A 17,986-nucleotide genomic window follows, 5' to 3' on the forward strand; every position below is an offset into this window, starting at 1 on the left:
GGGAGCTAAGCCTGGCTGCTCAGCTGGGCCAGCATCAGACGATGTTAAGCTAAGCTTCTCCCCAAGCACCGATGCTTTCCCAGCCTGCCGCCTCTCCCGCACCGCAGATCTCGGCAGGACACGCTTGGCTGGGAGGATGCGAGCAGCGCTGGAGCTCCGCGGGCTGTAGTGTCTGAGCGCGCATTAGGGCAGCGCAGCGAGCCACACCAGACTCTTTGTTTCCCTGTGTCACTTCTCAGTCCCGATTAGCAGCAAAATAGGGCACGCACACATCTGACAACTGAATTCCTTGCTGGAAGGGGTTCGGTCATGCATAAGACGGCTCAAAATGAGGCCTGGCTTTCAGGTTTGGAAGCGTGGAGCATGACCTGGAAGGGACAGCTGGTACGTGCGCTCTTACTTTCCTCTTTTGAGTTTTGCACCAGTTCTGGGTAACTTTGAAGAGTTGTGACCAAGGACAAACAAATGGATGTGTGTGCCTCTCCCCAGCAGCCAGACCTCGCTGTTCGTCTGTCCAGCTTCTAAACAACTGCACGAACACAGGACAATGTGAGAACATTATTAATGCCTCAAACTCGAGCGCTCAACCAGAAAGGAGCACGGCTTTCACTCAGCCTTGTGCAAGCGCTTTGATACCATTTTAATGACGGGCTTGTGCAAGTTTTTCCTCAGGACTTGTACTTTGTGTCCTGTCCTGTAACAACCACCTGGAAAGCGCAGGTGAGAAGTGATTGCAGACGTTTGCAACCAGGGAAAATCCTAGAAATCCTCCCGGGAGAGCGAAGATCTGCCATCCCTTGTCCCCTGGAATACGAGCATCTCCGGGGGCGCGGGGCACAGAAAGGGGATTCCTGCAGGGGAGGTCACTTCGGGAAAGTTGTCGGGAGCGGGGAGGAGCCGGGGCCGCACGTGGGGCGGGGGGACCGAGCCGTGCCGGGCCGAGCCGAGCCGTGCCGGGGGCGGGGAGCGGGGGCCGGACCGGGCCGAGCCGTGCCGTGCCGGGCCGTGCCGGGGGCGGGGAGCGGGGGCCGGGCCGAGGAGCGGACGGGGGCCGGGCCGTGCTGTGCCGGGCCAGGGCGGGGATCCGCCGGGGGCCGGGCCGTGCCGTGCCGGGGCGGGGAGCGGACGGGGGCCGGGCCGTGCCGGGGCGGGCCGTGCCAGGGCGCCTGCGCCGGCGGCGCGGAGCGCGGCGGAGCGGGACGGACCGAACTGGAACAAAACAAGCGGCGCTTTGTATCGCCTGAGCGGCTCCGCGCCCCGCGCAGCGCTCGCGGAGAGGGGCGGCAACACCGCGCGGCTGCCGGATTTGCTTTTTTTTCCAGCGCTTTTGAATTATTTTTAATTTTTAAGTTTTTCTTTTTACTACGAGGGGAGAAGGGACGGCGCGGAGGGGCGGGCGGGAGGCGGTGCGCGCCCTCCGCGGGCGCGGAGCCGTGCGGGCGGTGATGGCCTGAGCGGGCGGCGGGTCCGCGGCCCCTCGCACCTGCCGGGCGCGCTCCGCGGGCGCGGAGGGACGCGCAGCGCCATGTCGCGGGTCGTGCAGAAGAAGAACCACTGGTCCAGCCGGGTGCGGCAGTGCGCGCTGACCCGCGGGCCCGGCGGGCAGCTGGGCTTCGCCCTGCTGGGCGGCGCGGAGCACGGCGAGTTCCCGTACGCGGGCGCGGCGGCGGGGGACGGCGAGGCGGCGCTGAGCGAGGGCGAGCTGCTGCTGGAGGTGCAGGGGGTCCGCGTGTCGGGGCTGCCGCGCTACGACGTGCTGGAAGTGATCCGGAGCTGCAAGGACCCCATCGTGGTGAAAGCCGTCCGACAAGGTGCGAGGGGGACGCGGCGGGACGGGGGGGACCCGCTCCGCGCTCCCCGCGGGGGATGCGGGGCTGGGTGGCCGCGGGCGAGTGCGGCGCCGGGGGTGGCGAGCATCAGCCCGGCGGAGGCACGGACACGGGTGCCGATGCATCCCCGCGGGTGCGCACCTTCTGCGAGGGCAGCTCCTCGTCCGGAGCCGGCTACAGCCGCCCCGCAGCCCCTGCGCTAACCCAGCGAGCAACTGAGACTTTCCCAAAGCACCGCGGAGCCGCCAGCGCTCCCTGCGGGAACTCGGCTTGTCCGGGCGAGCTCGGTGTCCGGCTGAGCCTTGGAGAGGATGAGGGAGTTTCGCTGCTGGGGGAATGGGACAGGGATCCGCTCCTCCAGCAGCTGAGCATCCCTTGGAGCTGCGGAGTGCTTAGTGGAGTCTTGTTCTGAAAGTGCAGCGTGTGTTTGCCAGCGTGGGAAGAAGAAGCTTGGGCCGTCCTGCATCTTCCCTCTCTGGCTGCAAGGCTGCTCAGATTTACCTTTTTCCCCCCTGGTTTGCCTTAGGTGAGGGCACAGCCGTGCTGCCAGCCCCGCAGCGCACAGGTGAAGGAACAGACAGGTAGCTCTCCCGTTTGGCTGAGGAAGAGGATAGGAAGAGTCCTCCCATGCTGGATTAAAAAGATGCCACTTCACATCCGTGTACACTCAACAGTCGCTCAACAGGTTAGCTAACAGGCCTGGCTGATGGGCTTGTGATTTCCAGGGCAGGACTTCAACTCAGTGCCAAAAAAGTGTTGGTGCTGCCGCAGCCACCGAGGCAGGTTGGATGGGCAGGAGGAGCAGGACTGCAGCTGCACAGCCGGAGGTGTGAGAGGTGCAGGAGCACCCCGAGGTCAGCTCCAAGTGCAGGAAGGAAGGGAAGTTTTCTTCGTGTTGCCCAAGAGATTCCTTAGGGGGAAGTTTATTTGTCATCCAGACGCGTGCATCCTAAACGTGGGGGTTTTGCTCTGCGTTGTGGCGTGAGGGTTTTTTACTCTGTACTTCGTTCAGCCCAGCTGGTAGCTGCAGACAGGATTTGTGGCCAGCTGGCAGGACTGTCACCTGAAGTGTTGTCCCTGGGCTCGCTGATGACTGAGATGAAGGGCTGCAGGTTTCACAGGCATCCTCCAAACCTGGGGAGCCAGAGCGGATCACAGCGATGGGGAGTCAGAGAGCAACACCTGCCCCGGAGCTCACCACCAAAGAAAGCACAGAGACTTGTCAGTCCCTTCCAGGACTCTGTAGAAATATTCCAGCAACACTGTCCAACTCCAAAAAATTCCAGTTTTCCTTAAATAAATGCCTATTTTCCCTGCTGTGTTCACTTCACTGGGAAGTGGTGAGGGAAACTCAGCCTGCTGGTTTCCCTGCCCAAGTGGGAGGGGGAGAAAAGCATGAAGAAAAGTATGAGGAAATTAGGCAGAGGGTTTTTTTTATGTACTGATTGTTTTAGCAGAAGTATTGAAATACAGCTTGTGGTGTTGCAATGTGATCAGTGTTTGATGAAGGCAGGTGTGTATAAAACCCTTCCCGACCAAACAATTTGTGATCAAACTTTTGTTGTTTTGGAAACATGAGTTAGTATAAATAAAACATGTCCTGGGAATAAACTGAAAATGACAGAACTTGGTGGTAAATGTGTCTCAGCTCCAGGTTATAATCACAAGAATGGGCTGATAGCTGAGTTTTAGTGTGTTGGTTGGATTTACCTGGAAAGTGGGAGAAAAGGTTTCAAAACCTATCTGTAAATCAGGACAGGCACTTAAGCCTTGGACTGTTCCCATCCAGAACTGAGAACCAAGCCCTTGGTTACTGTAGGATTGTAGTTTCCTTTTTTTTCTTTCTTGATATTTTTAAAAAATGCTTTATTAGCCAAGAATGTGGAATAGAAATAAATATTTGGTTTTTAAATCACTAAATATTTCTGTGGTCTGGAAAGCAGTTCCCTGTGCCTGTCAATGATAGCCTGGCATCTGCTCTGCACACTGCTCTTTGCAAAGCAGGGATCTCCCTCATGTGTCAGAATCATAAGCATGGAAAAGGAGAGTATTTTAATTAAAATGCATTACTTCTGTGTTGATTAAAATTCTGATTATGGAAATGTCGTTCAACAGGAAGAGTGTGGCACTAGAACAGACAGCAAAGGAGTGTGCAGATAAGATTGTAAACATGTTTTTAGCTGTGATTTTCCTCCTCCTCACAGTTTGTATTCTTAACTGATTGGTGCTGAAGTGCTGGGGCAATATTAGCCTGGAAATGTATACATTGTATTGCCTGTCTGTTTTGTATGACATTTACAAGGCTGGAAAAACAGGAAATTTCCTGTAAGTCAGTTATCTGCAAGCATGAGCAGAGCAAATAACGGTTCTGACCTTGCACTTGGTGCAGGAGACTGGGATGTGAAATGTAGGTGCCATAGGCTGTGCAAGGGCTTCATCATTAAACCACTGTTTGCACACTTAGAGGTTCATGTGGAATATTTTTTTCTTGCTTTTATGAGTGACAAGTTTGAAAATTAAGTAGCAAAAAGAGGAACCTCTCTGAAATCTCTAAATGGGAAAACTGGTATTTGTATTAAATATGGCATTTCTTGGTCCTTTGCTTACTCTGAGAGGGAGAATGAGGAAGGCTAAACAACTTTAATGGTGCTTTCCCTTCTTTTTCCCCTTATCCACCCTTTTGCTGTTACATTTGGGAATAAAACTGTACCACTGTAGTTGCCTGTTTTGGAGGAGAGAGAGAATCTTGCTGCCATGCGTCTTAGTTACTTTCAGAACTGTCAAATGTGTGAAAAAACCTCAGTTAACATGTAGTGCTTTTATGACTGACTGTTTCCATCTTACATCTGTGCCTAAGTTCTGATGAAATTGGCAATTAACTTCTGTGGAGTTAATAAATGCATTTTTATTATTGCTTGGTCAGAGAGTATGGAATTAATAGATTGAATTATAGGAGCAGTGGTCACATATTCTAGTGTAAAGCTGGCATTGCCTTTACATAGTGATTTCCCAGCTGTACTGTGAATATTGAAGCTTCTTTGAATACATTTCACATTATCATTTCAAATGTGAAATGATAATTGATAATTGATTGCATTGGATAGATCAGTTATAAAATTGGGCTCACCATTTCTTCTCAGGTCTTGGTTAACAGAGTCCAGCACAATAGAAGAGAAGTTTGTTGTGCCATCCTCCAAAAGAGAAGAATTAAGACTGTGTCTATAAAAAATGGACCATATTTTGTTTGAGGCAGAGTATCTGGGTTTTCATTCTCCCTCAGTGAGAGATGGGCACATTCAGAGAGGTTTCCAGGTTTTTTTTCTCCTTGGTGCCAAACCACACCAAGCCAAATGCTTGGTGTGGGAAACTGTCAAAGTTCATATGCTTATAAATTTATTTTTAAATTGGTTTTTTTTAGTTCTCATTTCAATGCTTTGCTTCCTTAAAAAAGTCTCAGAATCCCAAGCTCCTAATGAGCAGTTGCTTTGAAAGCAGGAGGTGCTGAGAGCAGTTTATGCAATTAATAATTTTGATAGGATTTTGCAGCTGGGATGATCCCACGGTAAGGAGGAGTTGAGGGTGCTGGTGGGTTTTTTTTTAGCCTGTACAGGGCAGAAGCAGACGTGATCCCAAGCAGAAACAGTCACTGTTTACCCAGTGCTATCAGCTGCATTTGTTTCTTTTCAAACATTAACTCGACCCTAAGATAAATTCTGAAATACAGTGCAATGACTCAATGCTTCAATGTCAGGCTGGCATCTGCTATACATGAGATGTTAAACTCGGTTACATTTATTAACGTGAACAAAACCAGCTTCTTTCAAAAAGTTTGTGTGAGCTGGTATTTGAATGTTTTCCTTTTATTTCCCTGAGAGAGCTCATGAGATAATTTCTGATTGTTATTTTGGGATTACTTTGTAAAACGTTAAAAAAAACAAAAAAGAAGGAAGAGTTGATGCGTTCTGTAAATTCCTGCATGTTTGGTGGTTTAGCAAGCCCAGGGAGGCAGAGTGTCACTTTGTGAGTGGTGATGCTGAACATCCCACGCTCGGTGCCCGTGCCTGGCACTGCAGAAGCCCAGCAGTGAGTGCTGTGCCTGTGTGGAGCAGAGCTTGGGCTTGATGTGCTGGTCCAGCAAAGGGAGAGGCGGTTTGGAGAGAGTTCTTGCTGTTTCCAGTTTACCTCTGCAGCATGAGCTCCAAAAAGTGCTTTCCTTCAGTCTCTGCTAGCTCAGTGCCAGTTGAATTCTCTCAGTCATTTTTCCATCTGACCCAAATTCTTTTTGGACCCAGGTGGGTTTCAAGTGGAGAGAAAGAAATCTTGTCATCTGAAAACCTGGGAGATGTTCTTGTATTCTAGATTTATAAGGCCTATTTTCAAATCTGGCAGTTGGAGTAGTCCTGAATGAAATGTAAAATAAAAAAAGGCAGAATGTCTTCTTCTCTCACTTGGAGCATATTTTGCTACAGATCAGTAGTCTTCTTCCTTTAAAGAAGTATTTAAAGAAGTACTGCACTTACTAGTCATGAAATGTGTATGTCTTGTATTAAAATACTGCCTTGAGGAATACCTTATCTTTACTGTGCCTGAATTCACAGTGTAGAACTTGGCAGGATTTAGAAGTTGATCCTGCTGGTGGCAGAGCAACCATCCATCCTCTCCTGAGCCACGGAGTAGCACCCCAGAGATGGACAAGAGAGCCCAAGAACCACATTGTGCCTGTTATAAAAATTTCCAGGAATTAATGTGATACTTTTAATGGCATGAAAGGGGGTTATGCATGCCACAATAAAGTTAATCTTTCCATCCGTTGAGATGGGACTCCTGGCTCCCTCTTTATGGCCAGTCAGATCACAGAGCAATTAAATCACAATTATGGTCTAATTATGAGCAGTCATTCAACACCATTGCAAAATAAGATGTTAACACCATCCTGCATGTTGTTCCATGTTTTTAAGACCCAATTACAACTCCTGCATGAGTGAATTATTGACCTGCTATTATGAGATTTAAGATTCATCTTCCATGTTAGAAATATAAGAACTTTTTTTTTTTTAACAGGTTTGAAAGCCAAAACAGCAGTGGCTCCTTGAATTCCTGGGTTTGAGATTGTCATTTTCTTCTGGTTCAGCTCAGGCTGTGATCATTCATGCATCTCTTCTGGCTGTTCCTGTATCTCTTGATCTGATGCCTGAGAAACACACTTGCTCCTTTGGCAGTGTATGCTGTGCAGGGAAACATTTGCCCCAGGGCAGCTGCATTAAGGTGTAAAGATATTCAGAGCAGCACTTTTGTGGCTGTGCAGAACTGATGATTCGAGCCCTCTCTCATTAGATTTCAGCATGGCTCAGTTTGAAGTAATGTGGAAGCTGAGAAGATGCTGCTGCCTCAAGGGCTTTTTCTATTGCATTAGCAGGGTCTGGGCTGTGGGCAAGGGCAGGATCTTTGGGACCTCTCTTGAGGTTTTTAAAAATAATTGGCCAAGTTTTTTATTTGCATTCCTTTACTTAGCTCCAGACACAAGCTATGCCTGCTAGTTATTTCAGGTGTTTGGGATTTTTTTTCACACTTCCTCTGACTTTGACTGGAACTTGTAAATCACGGCATTTGGTTTTGATCTTTGTGTGCTGCAAGTGACTTAAATTTCTTGGTGAAAAGCACAGAGTAGTGGTTCTGTAAGAGCAAGTGCTGAGAATTTATAGGAGGACTATGAAGAATTTGAGGCAAAATGTTAACTGAAGGCAGGGATCCTTGCTGAGAGCCCTCAGTGGTGCTTGGAGGGCTGGTACTCAGACTGCTGCATCCTGTCTGAGCTCCTTCCAGCTCCACATCCCAATTCCTGGAGCAGCAAAATGCAGATCCTTCTGGTTCATATTTCTCCAGAGCTTTTCTCTAGCTCAGCTGTGGAAAAAGATTTATTTTTGCCTTTGAGAAGCTGAGTATGAAGTGACCTTTTTGCACCAAGGGCGAAGGGCTGGGTCACCCCCCTGATCTCTGAAGATCTCCTCGCTCCCTGTCACCAGAGGCATCTCCTGCAGGACAGGGGAAGCAGCAGCAGCTTCTCAGTGCTGAGTGACAGCACTGCTGAGCCTGCAAGAGCAGCTCCTGCAGAAACATCATTTTCTCCACTCTCATCATTTTCTCTGTCTCTCTCGACACTGATGTTTTGTTTCCTCGGTTGATGATTTGGGCTCGTGCAGCCTGGCTTGGCTCTTGCACTGGTTTGACAGGTAGGGGCTCAGAGCTGGCAGCCCAGAGAGATCCACACAACCAGTGCCTTTAATCAGTGCCTTTGATGGCTTCAGTTGGGGCTTCCTGCAAGGATCTGGTGTTGGGTAACCCTAGGCTATCATGCAGACTTTATCTCCTGATCTGGGAGAGCTGTGGAAGGGGCTGCCTGCTTCCAGAGCAGTTTGGCAGCTTTTACATTGTGCTGGTATGTTGGAAGATTGGGATATTTTTTTTTTTCCCCCCTTAATAGTAATTTTTGCTTTTCCTTCTGAAACAAATAGGTGAGCTAGCATCTCTCTTGGTTCTGCAGGAGCAGTGTGACTCAAGGTAAATGGGATATTTTTGTTGAGATCCACCCTTCAGTTTCCAAAGGTCACACACTCCATCCACCCTTCCTCTTGTGACATTTTAAATGGTTTCCAGAAGTATTCCACTGCTACAAGCTGGTTTGAGCATCATGCTCTCTGTTAGTCCCCAGCCCTGACTCTGGCATCATTTGTGCTGAACTGTTTTGTGTTATTAATATTATTTAGACCTACAGTTCTGTTTTATTTTTTTTTTTAACTACCCCTAGTAGACCTTGGAGAAACAAACCAATTTTTTCTTCAGATCCTGATGTTTTGGGTTATGTTTTTACATACTTGGCTTTTGGCTAAAAACTGTTCCAGTTTTTATGGTTGTGAGGGTTTGTATCGTAACTTAAAAGAAAAATAAGGTTTCAAAAATATTTATTGAATTTCATTAACTGTCCCTTATTAGACTAAACAATAATGCTTACTACACTGTGTGAAAATAATGCAAAGTGCCCTGTCTTCATAATGGAACAGGAAATCAAAACAAACAAAGCCTTTGGGATGACTTGCAGAGTGGAACAGATGCCCTTACAATTGCAAGGCATTTGAATAAGGAATCAGTTTTGCATGGTTTGCTAATCCTTCAGTAAAGAGTTCATTGTCTTGGATTACACATCTGTAATTTTGGAGCCCTCAAGTCAGTGTCTCAGTACAATTAGAGTGGGAAGAAGCTGACTTCTTTCTTCATATCCTTAATCTCTGGCTTGTTTTTAGGAGGAAAACCTCAGCTCTGGGTTTTTCATTTAGTTATTAACAAAATGCCTTTGAAAAAAGAAGCTGCCTAAAACCCAGCCACTCCCTCAACACAAACAAAGTTGGGCAGATACTGTGTACTTTAAAAAAACCCCAACTTTGATGTTCAACCTGTCTTATTCCAGTGGTACAGATCCTGCACTAAGTGGGTGTTAGACCAAACTGATGACAGACACAGATGTCTCAGAGTTTTTTGGATGAATAAGAGAGGAAAGTGACTTCCCAAACAGGCTGAACTGGACAGGTGAGGACCTGGGCTGCAGAAAAACTGCAAAAAGACTTTTCTTAAAAATAGCAGGGAACGTGCCCATCCTCCTCCTTTCCCAGAGGTGCAACTAGAGCTCCCAATTAGCAATTTAAACAGCAGGGGTACAGGTGGAGGTTCCTGGGGCTTGGAGCAATTCACTGGAGCCTTGTGAGAAGCCAGGGATGGCTGGAGGGGAGGTGGGGAGAGCAGCAGGGGATGCAGAAATGGTACCAAGAGCTGTGGGCTGGGGAAGTTTCCCTGCTCACTAGTGGAGTATTTGATGCTGAGGCTGTCTCTAAAACCAGCCTGAATGTTCTCTGCAGGACCATGGCTCTTTCCAGTCCCTAGTCCCACCTTGCTCTGGCCCCTAGAGCTGGAGAGAGACTTGTATAAAGTGTGTAGTGATAAGGGAAAATGACTTCAAGCTAAAAAAGGGCAAGGTTAGGTTAGATAAAAGGAAGAAATTGTTCCCTGAATGGCTGAGGGTGCTGAGCCCTGGCACAGGGTGCCCAGAGCAGCTGAGAATCCCTGGAAGTGCCCAAGGCCAGGTTGGATGGGGCTTGGAGCAGCCTGGACAGTGGAAAGTGTCCCTGCTCATGGCAGGGGGTGTCAGAACTGAATGATCTTTGAGGTCCCTTCCAACCTGTGCCTCTGTGATGCAGCTTTGCTGTTGAATATTCTGTTAGGATGTGCCTGAAATAAAACTCATGCTGCCCCAGGACAGCGGCACAGGGACAGGGGGGGACAGAGCGCAGCCCTGGGAGAGCTGATCCCACTGAGCTGGGGGATGAGAACCTGCAGTTTGGCTGAAATTTGGGGAAACTGCTGTCTCCAATCTGAGTCTCCTCTCTGCAGTGCTGCTGCCTGGGGCAAGCACTGGGGACAGGACACCTGATGGGGCTGTGGCAGCCACTGCTGCAGCCAGGCTTTGTTCTCTCCCTGTCCTGTGGGGGAAAGAGGGATTAGTCTGATGCACAACAAAGCATCATGTCCCTCTCTTTTCCCTGGTATGCATTTTTCCTTAAACAATGAAGTGACTAATATAGAATATCTTCTCAATGTGCTCTGGTGGTGGCTTAGAGGAGCAGCCTGACTGCATGAGCAAGTCCAGAGGTTCTGCTCAGCAGGGACTCTGAGGTTCACAGGATCTCTTGTTTCTGAATAAAACCAGTAAGTTGTTTACTTACTGGGAGGGGATGGCTTGCTTTGTTGTTGTTAGATTGTCTTCTGCTGGTACCCCAGCAAACGCTGTGTGTTTGTTTGATGTGCAAATACCAAACTTGCTTAGCAATGGTGTGTAGTGTTCTGTTACTTTTGTGTAGTCTGTGTGCACTGTGGAGTCCTCCCTGTCACCTACCGTCTGCTTTTATTAATCAAGCTGTTCCCAAGTGGAGATCTGAGCTGCTAAATGCTTTTATACATGTACTGTAGCTTTCCTTTTTATTTTTTTTTTTTTAATGAAGAGGTATGAGCATGCTGAGATTGTTCCCCAACTTCACGTGGAGCTATTTTTGTCTGGACTAAGCTACAGTCTATAAATCCCTCATGTTGCAGGAAGCTTTGTTTGCTACAGGTGGAGCAAGGCAATTAAACCCCTGCTACCTGTCTCTGGCTTTCTGTGGGAGGTGTGGAGCTGCTCTGGGCAAAATCCAGATGGGCACTGAGGATATCAGGGCTGTGCTGATCCAAGGGTTGGCTGCTCGTGAGCTTACATATAAGGGAAAACTTTATATCTGCACACAGCCTGCACCCAGCCCAAGAGGAGGAGCTTGTGGAAATATTGTGTCACCCATAAAAATAGTTTGAATTCTTGGGTGAGACTGTAAGAATGTGACTGGTGTGTAAATATGAATATATACATTTAACTTTTTCACTTTAGCATCTATGTTGTTAAATGCTGCTTCAGTACAGAGTTCCAGAATGTCCTTTTCTTCACTCTTAATATTTCCTTTTTAATGGAAACTAATCCCACGATTTCAGCAACTCCAGTGCCATGGATTTAGCCACGAGTGCTAAAATTTGTTGTTGGCTCAGCTGTTGGGAAGCTGAAAAGGAAGAGTAAGAAACCACCACCATTATGGCTGAGAACAGTTCCCATGCCCATTATCTCATCACGAGATGCACAGGCAGCCTCTGAGCCTGTAAAAACATTGAAAATCACTGTGGTGTGTTCCTGTGGGGAAGCTGTTTCGGTGATACTTGTCCTGTAAATCATCTGCAGGAACATGTTTTGAAAGATGGTTTACTCATGAGACCTCAGTGGCTCTCAGGTTATGTGATGCAGCTGCTGAGGAAGATCCAGGTTCCCTTTTCCTGACAAACACTGGGGGCAGCTGCTACCTGGACCTTTGTGAGTCATTCTGAGCGTGCAGGAGGGAAATCCAGAGTACACCTATAAACTTTATCTCGGAAAGGTGCCCAGTTTCGTGGTGCACAGAGGTCCCTGGCATGTTAAAGGCCATAAAATGGCATTTAGCTCCCTCATTCCAGGGGCAGGTGGCAGTTACACTTTAACACAAGGTCGTTCCTTGTGTGAATACCTGGATGCATGATGTCAGTCTGTCAGGCATGATGAGTTTGGGGCTCTCCTGTGCCAGGCAGTGCCTGGACCCAAGAGAGTTGTCCCTGCCCTGGTGTTTACAGGAGTGAGGGCTGTGAACAGCTCAGGTGATGGGTGGAGGGCAGAAAGCCAAGCACAAGGACTGTGTGGCTCAGCTGGGATGTTTGCATGGATCCACAAATCTTGGCTTCCTCTTGCTGTGCTGTGGGGCTGTGCTGCTTCTCAGATCCTCATTAAAATGGGGAAAAGGGTGAATTGCCCCAGCTGGAGCAGCTCCCTTGTTGCATTGCCAGGTTGTCCTGCTCAGGTGGAGCTTTATAATTTTTTGTTTTTTGAATTTGAGCTTATGAAATTTGTCAAATGCTGAAATTTTTATCTGCAAAAGAGATAGCTTAGGGACTAACCAAGACTACTTTTCCATTTATTTTTGTTTTCTGTTGCCAGTTTTCCAGTTGTATTAGTTGATGCTAGAAATACCCACGTATCAGTTTTTCCAGGAGCTAAATACAAAGAGGTTTTTTTTACATAGTTCTGAGCTGGGATAGGATATCTTGCTCATATTGCAGACTGGCAAATTTGGATGTGCTGAAGTTGTTACACATGAGAAAAGCCCCAGTAAAAAAGAGAGTGTTTAAATTTAAGCATGTGCTAACGTAACACATTGCAGAGGGCTTTTCGTATCTTGTCTGTAAAAGATGCTATAATCAGCACTGAGGCTTGCCTAAACCAGTGTGGAAATTGCTGTTTGCCTAAAAAAGCCGGGCAAGTTGTCACAATCCCAACATTAAAAGGCTGCAGCAGATTAACCAAAACCTATTTCCAATTGATTTAGTGTAGCTGCTGTGTAACTCAGCCTGGTCATGTCCTGCTGGGGACTGTGATGCTCTGAGTCCTGAGACCCAGTGGGTGACTTGGCACTGCATCTTGCTGTGGTGGTCCTGCCTGCTCCCCCTGAGGATGCTGAGGACCCTGTCTCCCAAGCTGGCTGCTCACAGTTAGTTTTTATTTGCTGTGTTCTCCTCTCCCTCGCTGCCCGGATGGGATCTCACCCCTGGCAGGCAGTACAGGCGTTTTTCCACGGTGCAGTTGAGTTGGCAGGGAAGGTTCCATCAGCTGCTTGGCTGGATCCTGGCTCAGGATGTGCTGGATACAATAAATTCACTGGTGGATTTCTGACAAAAGAGTGTTTCTGCTGCCTGCAGCACCTCCTGCCCTCCAGGCCCTGGGTGTGTGCTCGACAGGAAGGTTCAAAACTTTTCTTCAAAAAGTTAGGGACTTTTTTTAGCAGTCTTACAGGCTCAATTAAAACTGCTGTTCCTCTTCTCCTGTATTAGTTGCAGATGGAGGTAGATTTTACAAACAATAGGTGACTTTTTATGCTGTTCTGCTCCAGCTACTCCATTTTTGCAAAACTCAGACATCTTCCAGCTACCTGTGGGCTTTGCCAAGCAGAGCCTGCTCCTCCCTGAGCTCTGCCTGAGGAAAGGCTTCCCATTAGCATCACCAACTGAGAAACAAAACTTCATCAGGGCCTCCAAAGGACTGGGACACAGCAGCAGCAGCACTGCTGAATGCTGATAGCTGTCTGAACTGGTGGCAGGAGCAGTGGTGAATATTTATTGTGTGCTTATTTCTCCTCAGAGTCCCTGGTGTAGAAGAGACTTCAGCATTATGAACCATTATAGTGGATTGTGTGCAGAGGGCTTTTTGCCATAAAAACGTTGTTTCTAGCTCAGGTTTAGCTAAAAGGTGCTCTCAGCCTCAGTTCTCCTTCAGGTGGCATTACACATTTGTGCTTTGTTATACCCAGGTGAGCTTTAAGTTGTAATATTTACAGGAAACGTGGCTGAAGCTTCCCCCTCTTGGTGGTAAAGATGCAATATTTGCATTTCTTAGCACTGGCTCACACAGCTGCCTTGGAATCAAGTTTTTAAAAATGACAGAATGGCATTGTTTTCCCCTTCTCTCAACTCGGCATTTCCTCTGCACTGATCAAATCAAACAGCAGTGACATTTCAAAGTCTTCCTGAACGGCAAAATTAGAAATACTCCTTTTCTGAGGAGGCTGTGAGAGGTAGTTCAAACATTGCATGCAGCCATTCCGGTAGGAAGTTGTTTAACTTGTCGAAATCTCTCTTTTACTGCAGAACCTCTATTGAAAATGACAAATTGCTTAAAGCAGTTTCCATGTTAGACTTTAAAAAATTCAGTTTCTTTCCACCCAGAACACGTGGAAGGCATTTGTGCACTTGCCTGACTGTTTCTCTGTCCTAAGGCTCACATTCAGTGCCTTTGGACTTCATGCAATTTTCACATGCAGCTGCTTGGGTTTGTTTTCCTCAACTTTCCATGGAATGGGATTTTCTCCTGCCTTAGTTTAGCTGTGAAAACTCAAATATCTGCCTGGTTCAGACTTAGGGGACCGTGGAGTGAGCAGAGGAGAGATACTCCAAAGTCTGTGCTTTATAGAAGTGATGTTCAGAGCATTATGAAATCCATAATTTAAGCTGGAGAGTCTGGATCCACAGCCAAGTTGTTGTAACATCCTTTAAAAGCGTTGAGCAGTCTTAATGCTTCACAAAATGACAAAGCATCTTTTGGTTAAACATTTTCAACTTCTCTGTAGCTGTCACTGTAGCAAAGGACATCCATGGCAGGTACCAGATACTGAGCCAGGCAGTTGGCTGTGACTGCTGTAAAAATAAAAAATGCTCCATTGAAAAGGTATTTCTGTCTCTTTTTTTTCTTTTTTTTCTTTTTTTTCTTTTTTTTCTTTTTTTTCTTTTTTTTCTTTTTTTTCTTTTTTTTCTTTTTTCTCTTTTTTTTCTTTTTTTTTCCTTTTTTTTCTTTTTTTCTTTTTTTCTCTTTTTTTCTTTTTTCTTTTTTTTCTTTTTTCTTTTTTTCTTTTTTCTCTTTTTTCTTTTTTTCTTTTTTTCTTTTTTCTTCTTTTTTCTTTTTTCTTTTTTCTTTTTTCCTTTTTTTCTTTTTTCTTTTTTTTCTTTTTTCCTTTTTTTTTCTTTTTTCCTTTTTTTTTTCCCTTTTTTTGTGTTTTTTCTTTTTTTTTCTTTTTTTTGTTTTTTATTATTTTTTTTATTTTTTATTTTGTTCTTTTTTTTTTCTTTTTTTTTCTTTTTTTTCTTTTTTTCTTTTTTTCTTTTTTTTTCTTTTTTTTCTTTTTTCTTCTTTTTTTTCTTTTTTCTTTTTTCTTTTTTTTCTTTTTTCCTTTTTTTTTTTCTTTTTTCCTTTTTTTCTGTTTTTTCCTTTTTTTTCTTTTTTTCTTTTTTTTCTTTTTTTTTCTTTTTTTTCTTTTTTTTTTTTCTTTTTTATCTTTTTTTCTTTTTTTTTCTTTTTTTTCTTTTCTTTTCTTTTTAAGGAGTATTTCAAGTTGTCACAGTGCTCAGGTGGCCCAGCACAGAGCAGCACTCTGTGCAGTGTGTATCCCACGAGGATGCATTGCCAGGCTGTGCATTTGGGCTTGTAAAATAAGACAGGGTGCAGAAGAGCTGTCCTTAACAATGCTTAATAAATGGCAGGCTCCAGAAATAAAGTGGAAATTATATTCCTGGAGCCTTGACAGGCTGGGATGAGGCTTCCTGTGCTCTTCCTTTTGCCTGGAGTGTGTTGGTTTGCAGAGCTGTTTTTGGTGGCTCAGATGCAGTTCTGGGGATGGAGGTTGGTCCTTGCCCAGGGCCACCAGAGCAGAAGTTTGTGTGTGTCTGTGTTTGTGTCTGTGTGTCTGTGTTTGTGTCTGTGTGTCTCTGTGTTTGTGTCTGTGTGTCTCTGTGTGTGTGTCTGTGTGTCTCTGTGTGTGTGTTTGTGTCCCCAGGTGTGCTCCTGGCTGAAGGGCAGGCTCTGGGCTGTGCCCAGCTCTGTGCAGCCCAGGGCTCAAGCTGTTCCCTGTGTCATGGGAAGGTGCTTTGCCCCAAATGGCATCAGATCAGAGGAGTCAGCATTGCCCCACTGCTCATTGAGACAACCCTGTTGCTCAAGAGGGATGATTACCGAGTTAGACAGCAGTCAGAAGGGGATCTGAGGACATTCCAGATGCTTTTTCTATAACTCCCAGGCATGTCATATCCTGGCATTTCTATTTTTACCCACTTTTCCTCTAATACTTTCTTTTATCTGTTACGATCCCTTCAGTTTTGGCAGGTTTGGGCTGATGTGATATTTTAACTTTCTTTTTGTAGCTATGCCTCTATTTGCCATTTAACATTTTGCTACAGGGTTGTTTTTTTCTTGGTAACAGTAGTTTAAAAAGTAACAGTTACAAATTTTCTGGGTTGTGTTACTGTTTTTCTTTTTGTGAGTGGTTTTGGAAATGCCCATGCTGCTGGATGCTGCTCGGTTTGCTGTAGGACATGTCACAGCACACTCAGGTGAGCTGTTCTCTCTGCTGCTTTCCTGATGCACATACTGGTTGATATAATCTGTTCCAGAAGATAGTTTTAGAAACAAGCACCTGCTGGGAAGAATAACCCATCCTGGAGGAGTGTCCTGGTCCCTTGTAGGCAGAGGGCAGTTTATGCCTGGGAGCTGGAGGCTTTGTGTACCTTGTTTATAGTGTTTGTTCCCTTTTGTGGAATATCAGATGCTGCCTCTGGCTCTTCTTGTTATGTGAAGAAATGTCTGATCCATTTCTGAACCCTGCAGAGCTCCCTGATAGGAGGCATAAAATATTTTTTTAATGGGCATTAAGCCTGCCTTGCTGGTTGTGATGTCTCTGGCTAATAAAACCATTGCACCCCAAATACCCTGCAGATACAGATGACTGTTTCAGAACCAGCTTCTTTAGTTATGTAACAAGGTGAGAGCTTTATTCCCTTTCCTCTTGCAAGCAGTCTGGATCTCCTTCTGCTTGTCCAGCAGCCAGCATTGTCACCAACAGGGCTGGGCTGCTGCAATGTTTCCACAGTTTCATACCCATGGTTAATAATTAACCCATTTCTTTAGTAATGGTGCCACGTTTGACCTTTTTTCTTTCCTGCTCTCCAATTGGAATCCAGATTAAATTCAGTCTCTTCCCAGCAAAACGCTGGAGTTAATATTCCACCAGAGGTGTGCTGATAAACCCCTTCATTACCTGGAAAAAAAATGAGCCTGATATGCTTGATTTAATATCTCAGGTCAAGAGAACACACCAAAACACAGGAGTAAGTGCCTTTAAAATGTGAGCTGAGCTCACAGGTTCAGTTTCCTGATCAACTCTGTTTGTCATAATTGGCATACCAGCAAGTTTTTCTCTTTGAGGGGGTGTTTGATTTTTTTAGAGAATACAGACCCCCATTGTGTGTGACCTTGCACAAGGGAAGAGAGGGGACAGGCTCTGGCAGGGTGGTGGCTTTCAGAGGGTGAGTGACACCAGGGTGCCTGGCTGGGACATGGTCCTGGGCAGCTGCTGGAGCTTGGCAAGGCCAGGTCTGGAGGCAGCACAGGCACTGCTGCAGCAGGGCAGAGTGAGCAGGACTCGTCTCTCTGCCAACAGGCAAACACTTGCAGGGTTTGGTGCATTCCTAGGTGTGGGCATGGCAAATCACACAGCATTAAAATTAATGAACCCTCATACAATTTTAACTAGAATGAAAACTGTTGCAAAACTTACCTACTGAATAACACCAGAGCCTGTTTTACTGGGAAGAGATGGGTGTTTGCAAAGCCTAGGGGGCTTAGCTCCTGCACTGCTCCCCTTTCAAAGATGACATGTTTTGATTTATCTTCCTTTCCCAGAACCTTCTTTCAGCCTTAGAAAAGCAATGCTTATCATCACTGTTGTTGGGAGCCTGTGCAGCAGTTTGAATTACTGCCTTTCCCTTTCCAGTGCTGTGTGAACCAGCATAAATCTGTACATTACACCAATTTACATTTGGTGGGATTTGTCCTGACACGTCCAAAGCTTCTGACTCTTGATTCGTTGTATGAGCAACTCCTTTAACATGGAGCCCTGGGGACAAGACCCAATTTAAAATAAAGTTGTGCAGGTAAGAGCAGAAAGGCATGGACTGTGCTCTGCAGC

The 17,986-nt window shown here is 46.3% G+C and overlaps 1 protein-coding gene across 6 annotated transcripts in view; it reads left to right on the plus strand.

The window, feature by feature from the left end:
• Positions 1-1,511: 1,511 nt before the first annotated feature.
• The window catches only part of LOC117002661 (membrane-associated guanylate kinase, WW and PDZ domain-containing protein 1-like), a 295,287-nt gene continuing 278,812 nt past the window's right edge, over positions 1,512-17,986 (plus strand). For all 6 annotated transcript variants that reach the window (XM_033071996.2, XM_033071995.2, XM_033071993.2 and 3 more), the window contains exon 1: positions 1,512-1,811. In XM_033071996.2, coding sequence (XP_032927887.1) covers positions 1,526-1,811 — 286 coding nt within the window. In that variant the 5' untranslated portion in view covers positions 1,512-1,525. The remainder of the gene's footprint in view (positions 1,812-17,986) is intronic.

The sequence above is a fragment of the Catharus ustulatus genome, chromosome 13 (assembly GCF_009819885.2).
Source record: "Catharus ustulatus isolate bCatUst1 chromosome 13, bCatUst1.pri.v2, whole genome shotgun sequence".
Classification (NCBI taxonomy): domain Eukaryota; kingdom Metazoa; phylum Chordata; class Aves; order Passeriformes; family Turdidae; genus Catharus; species Catharus ustulatus.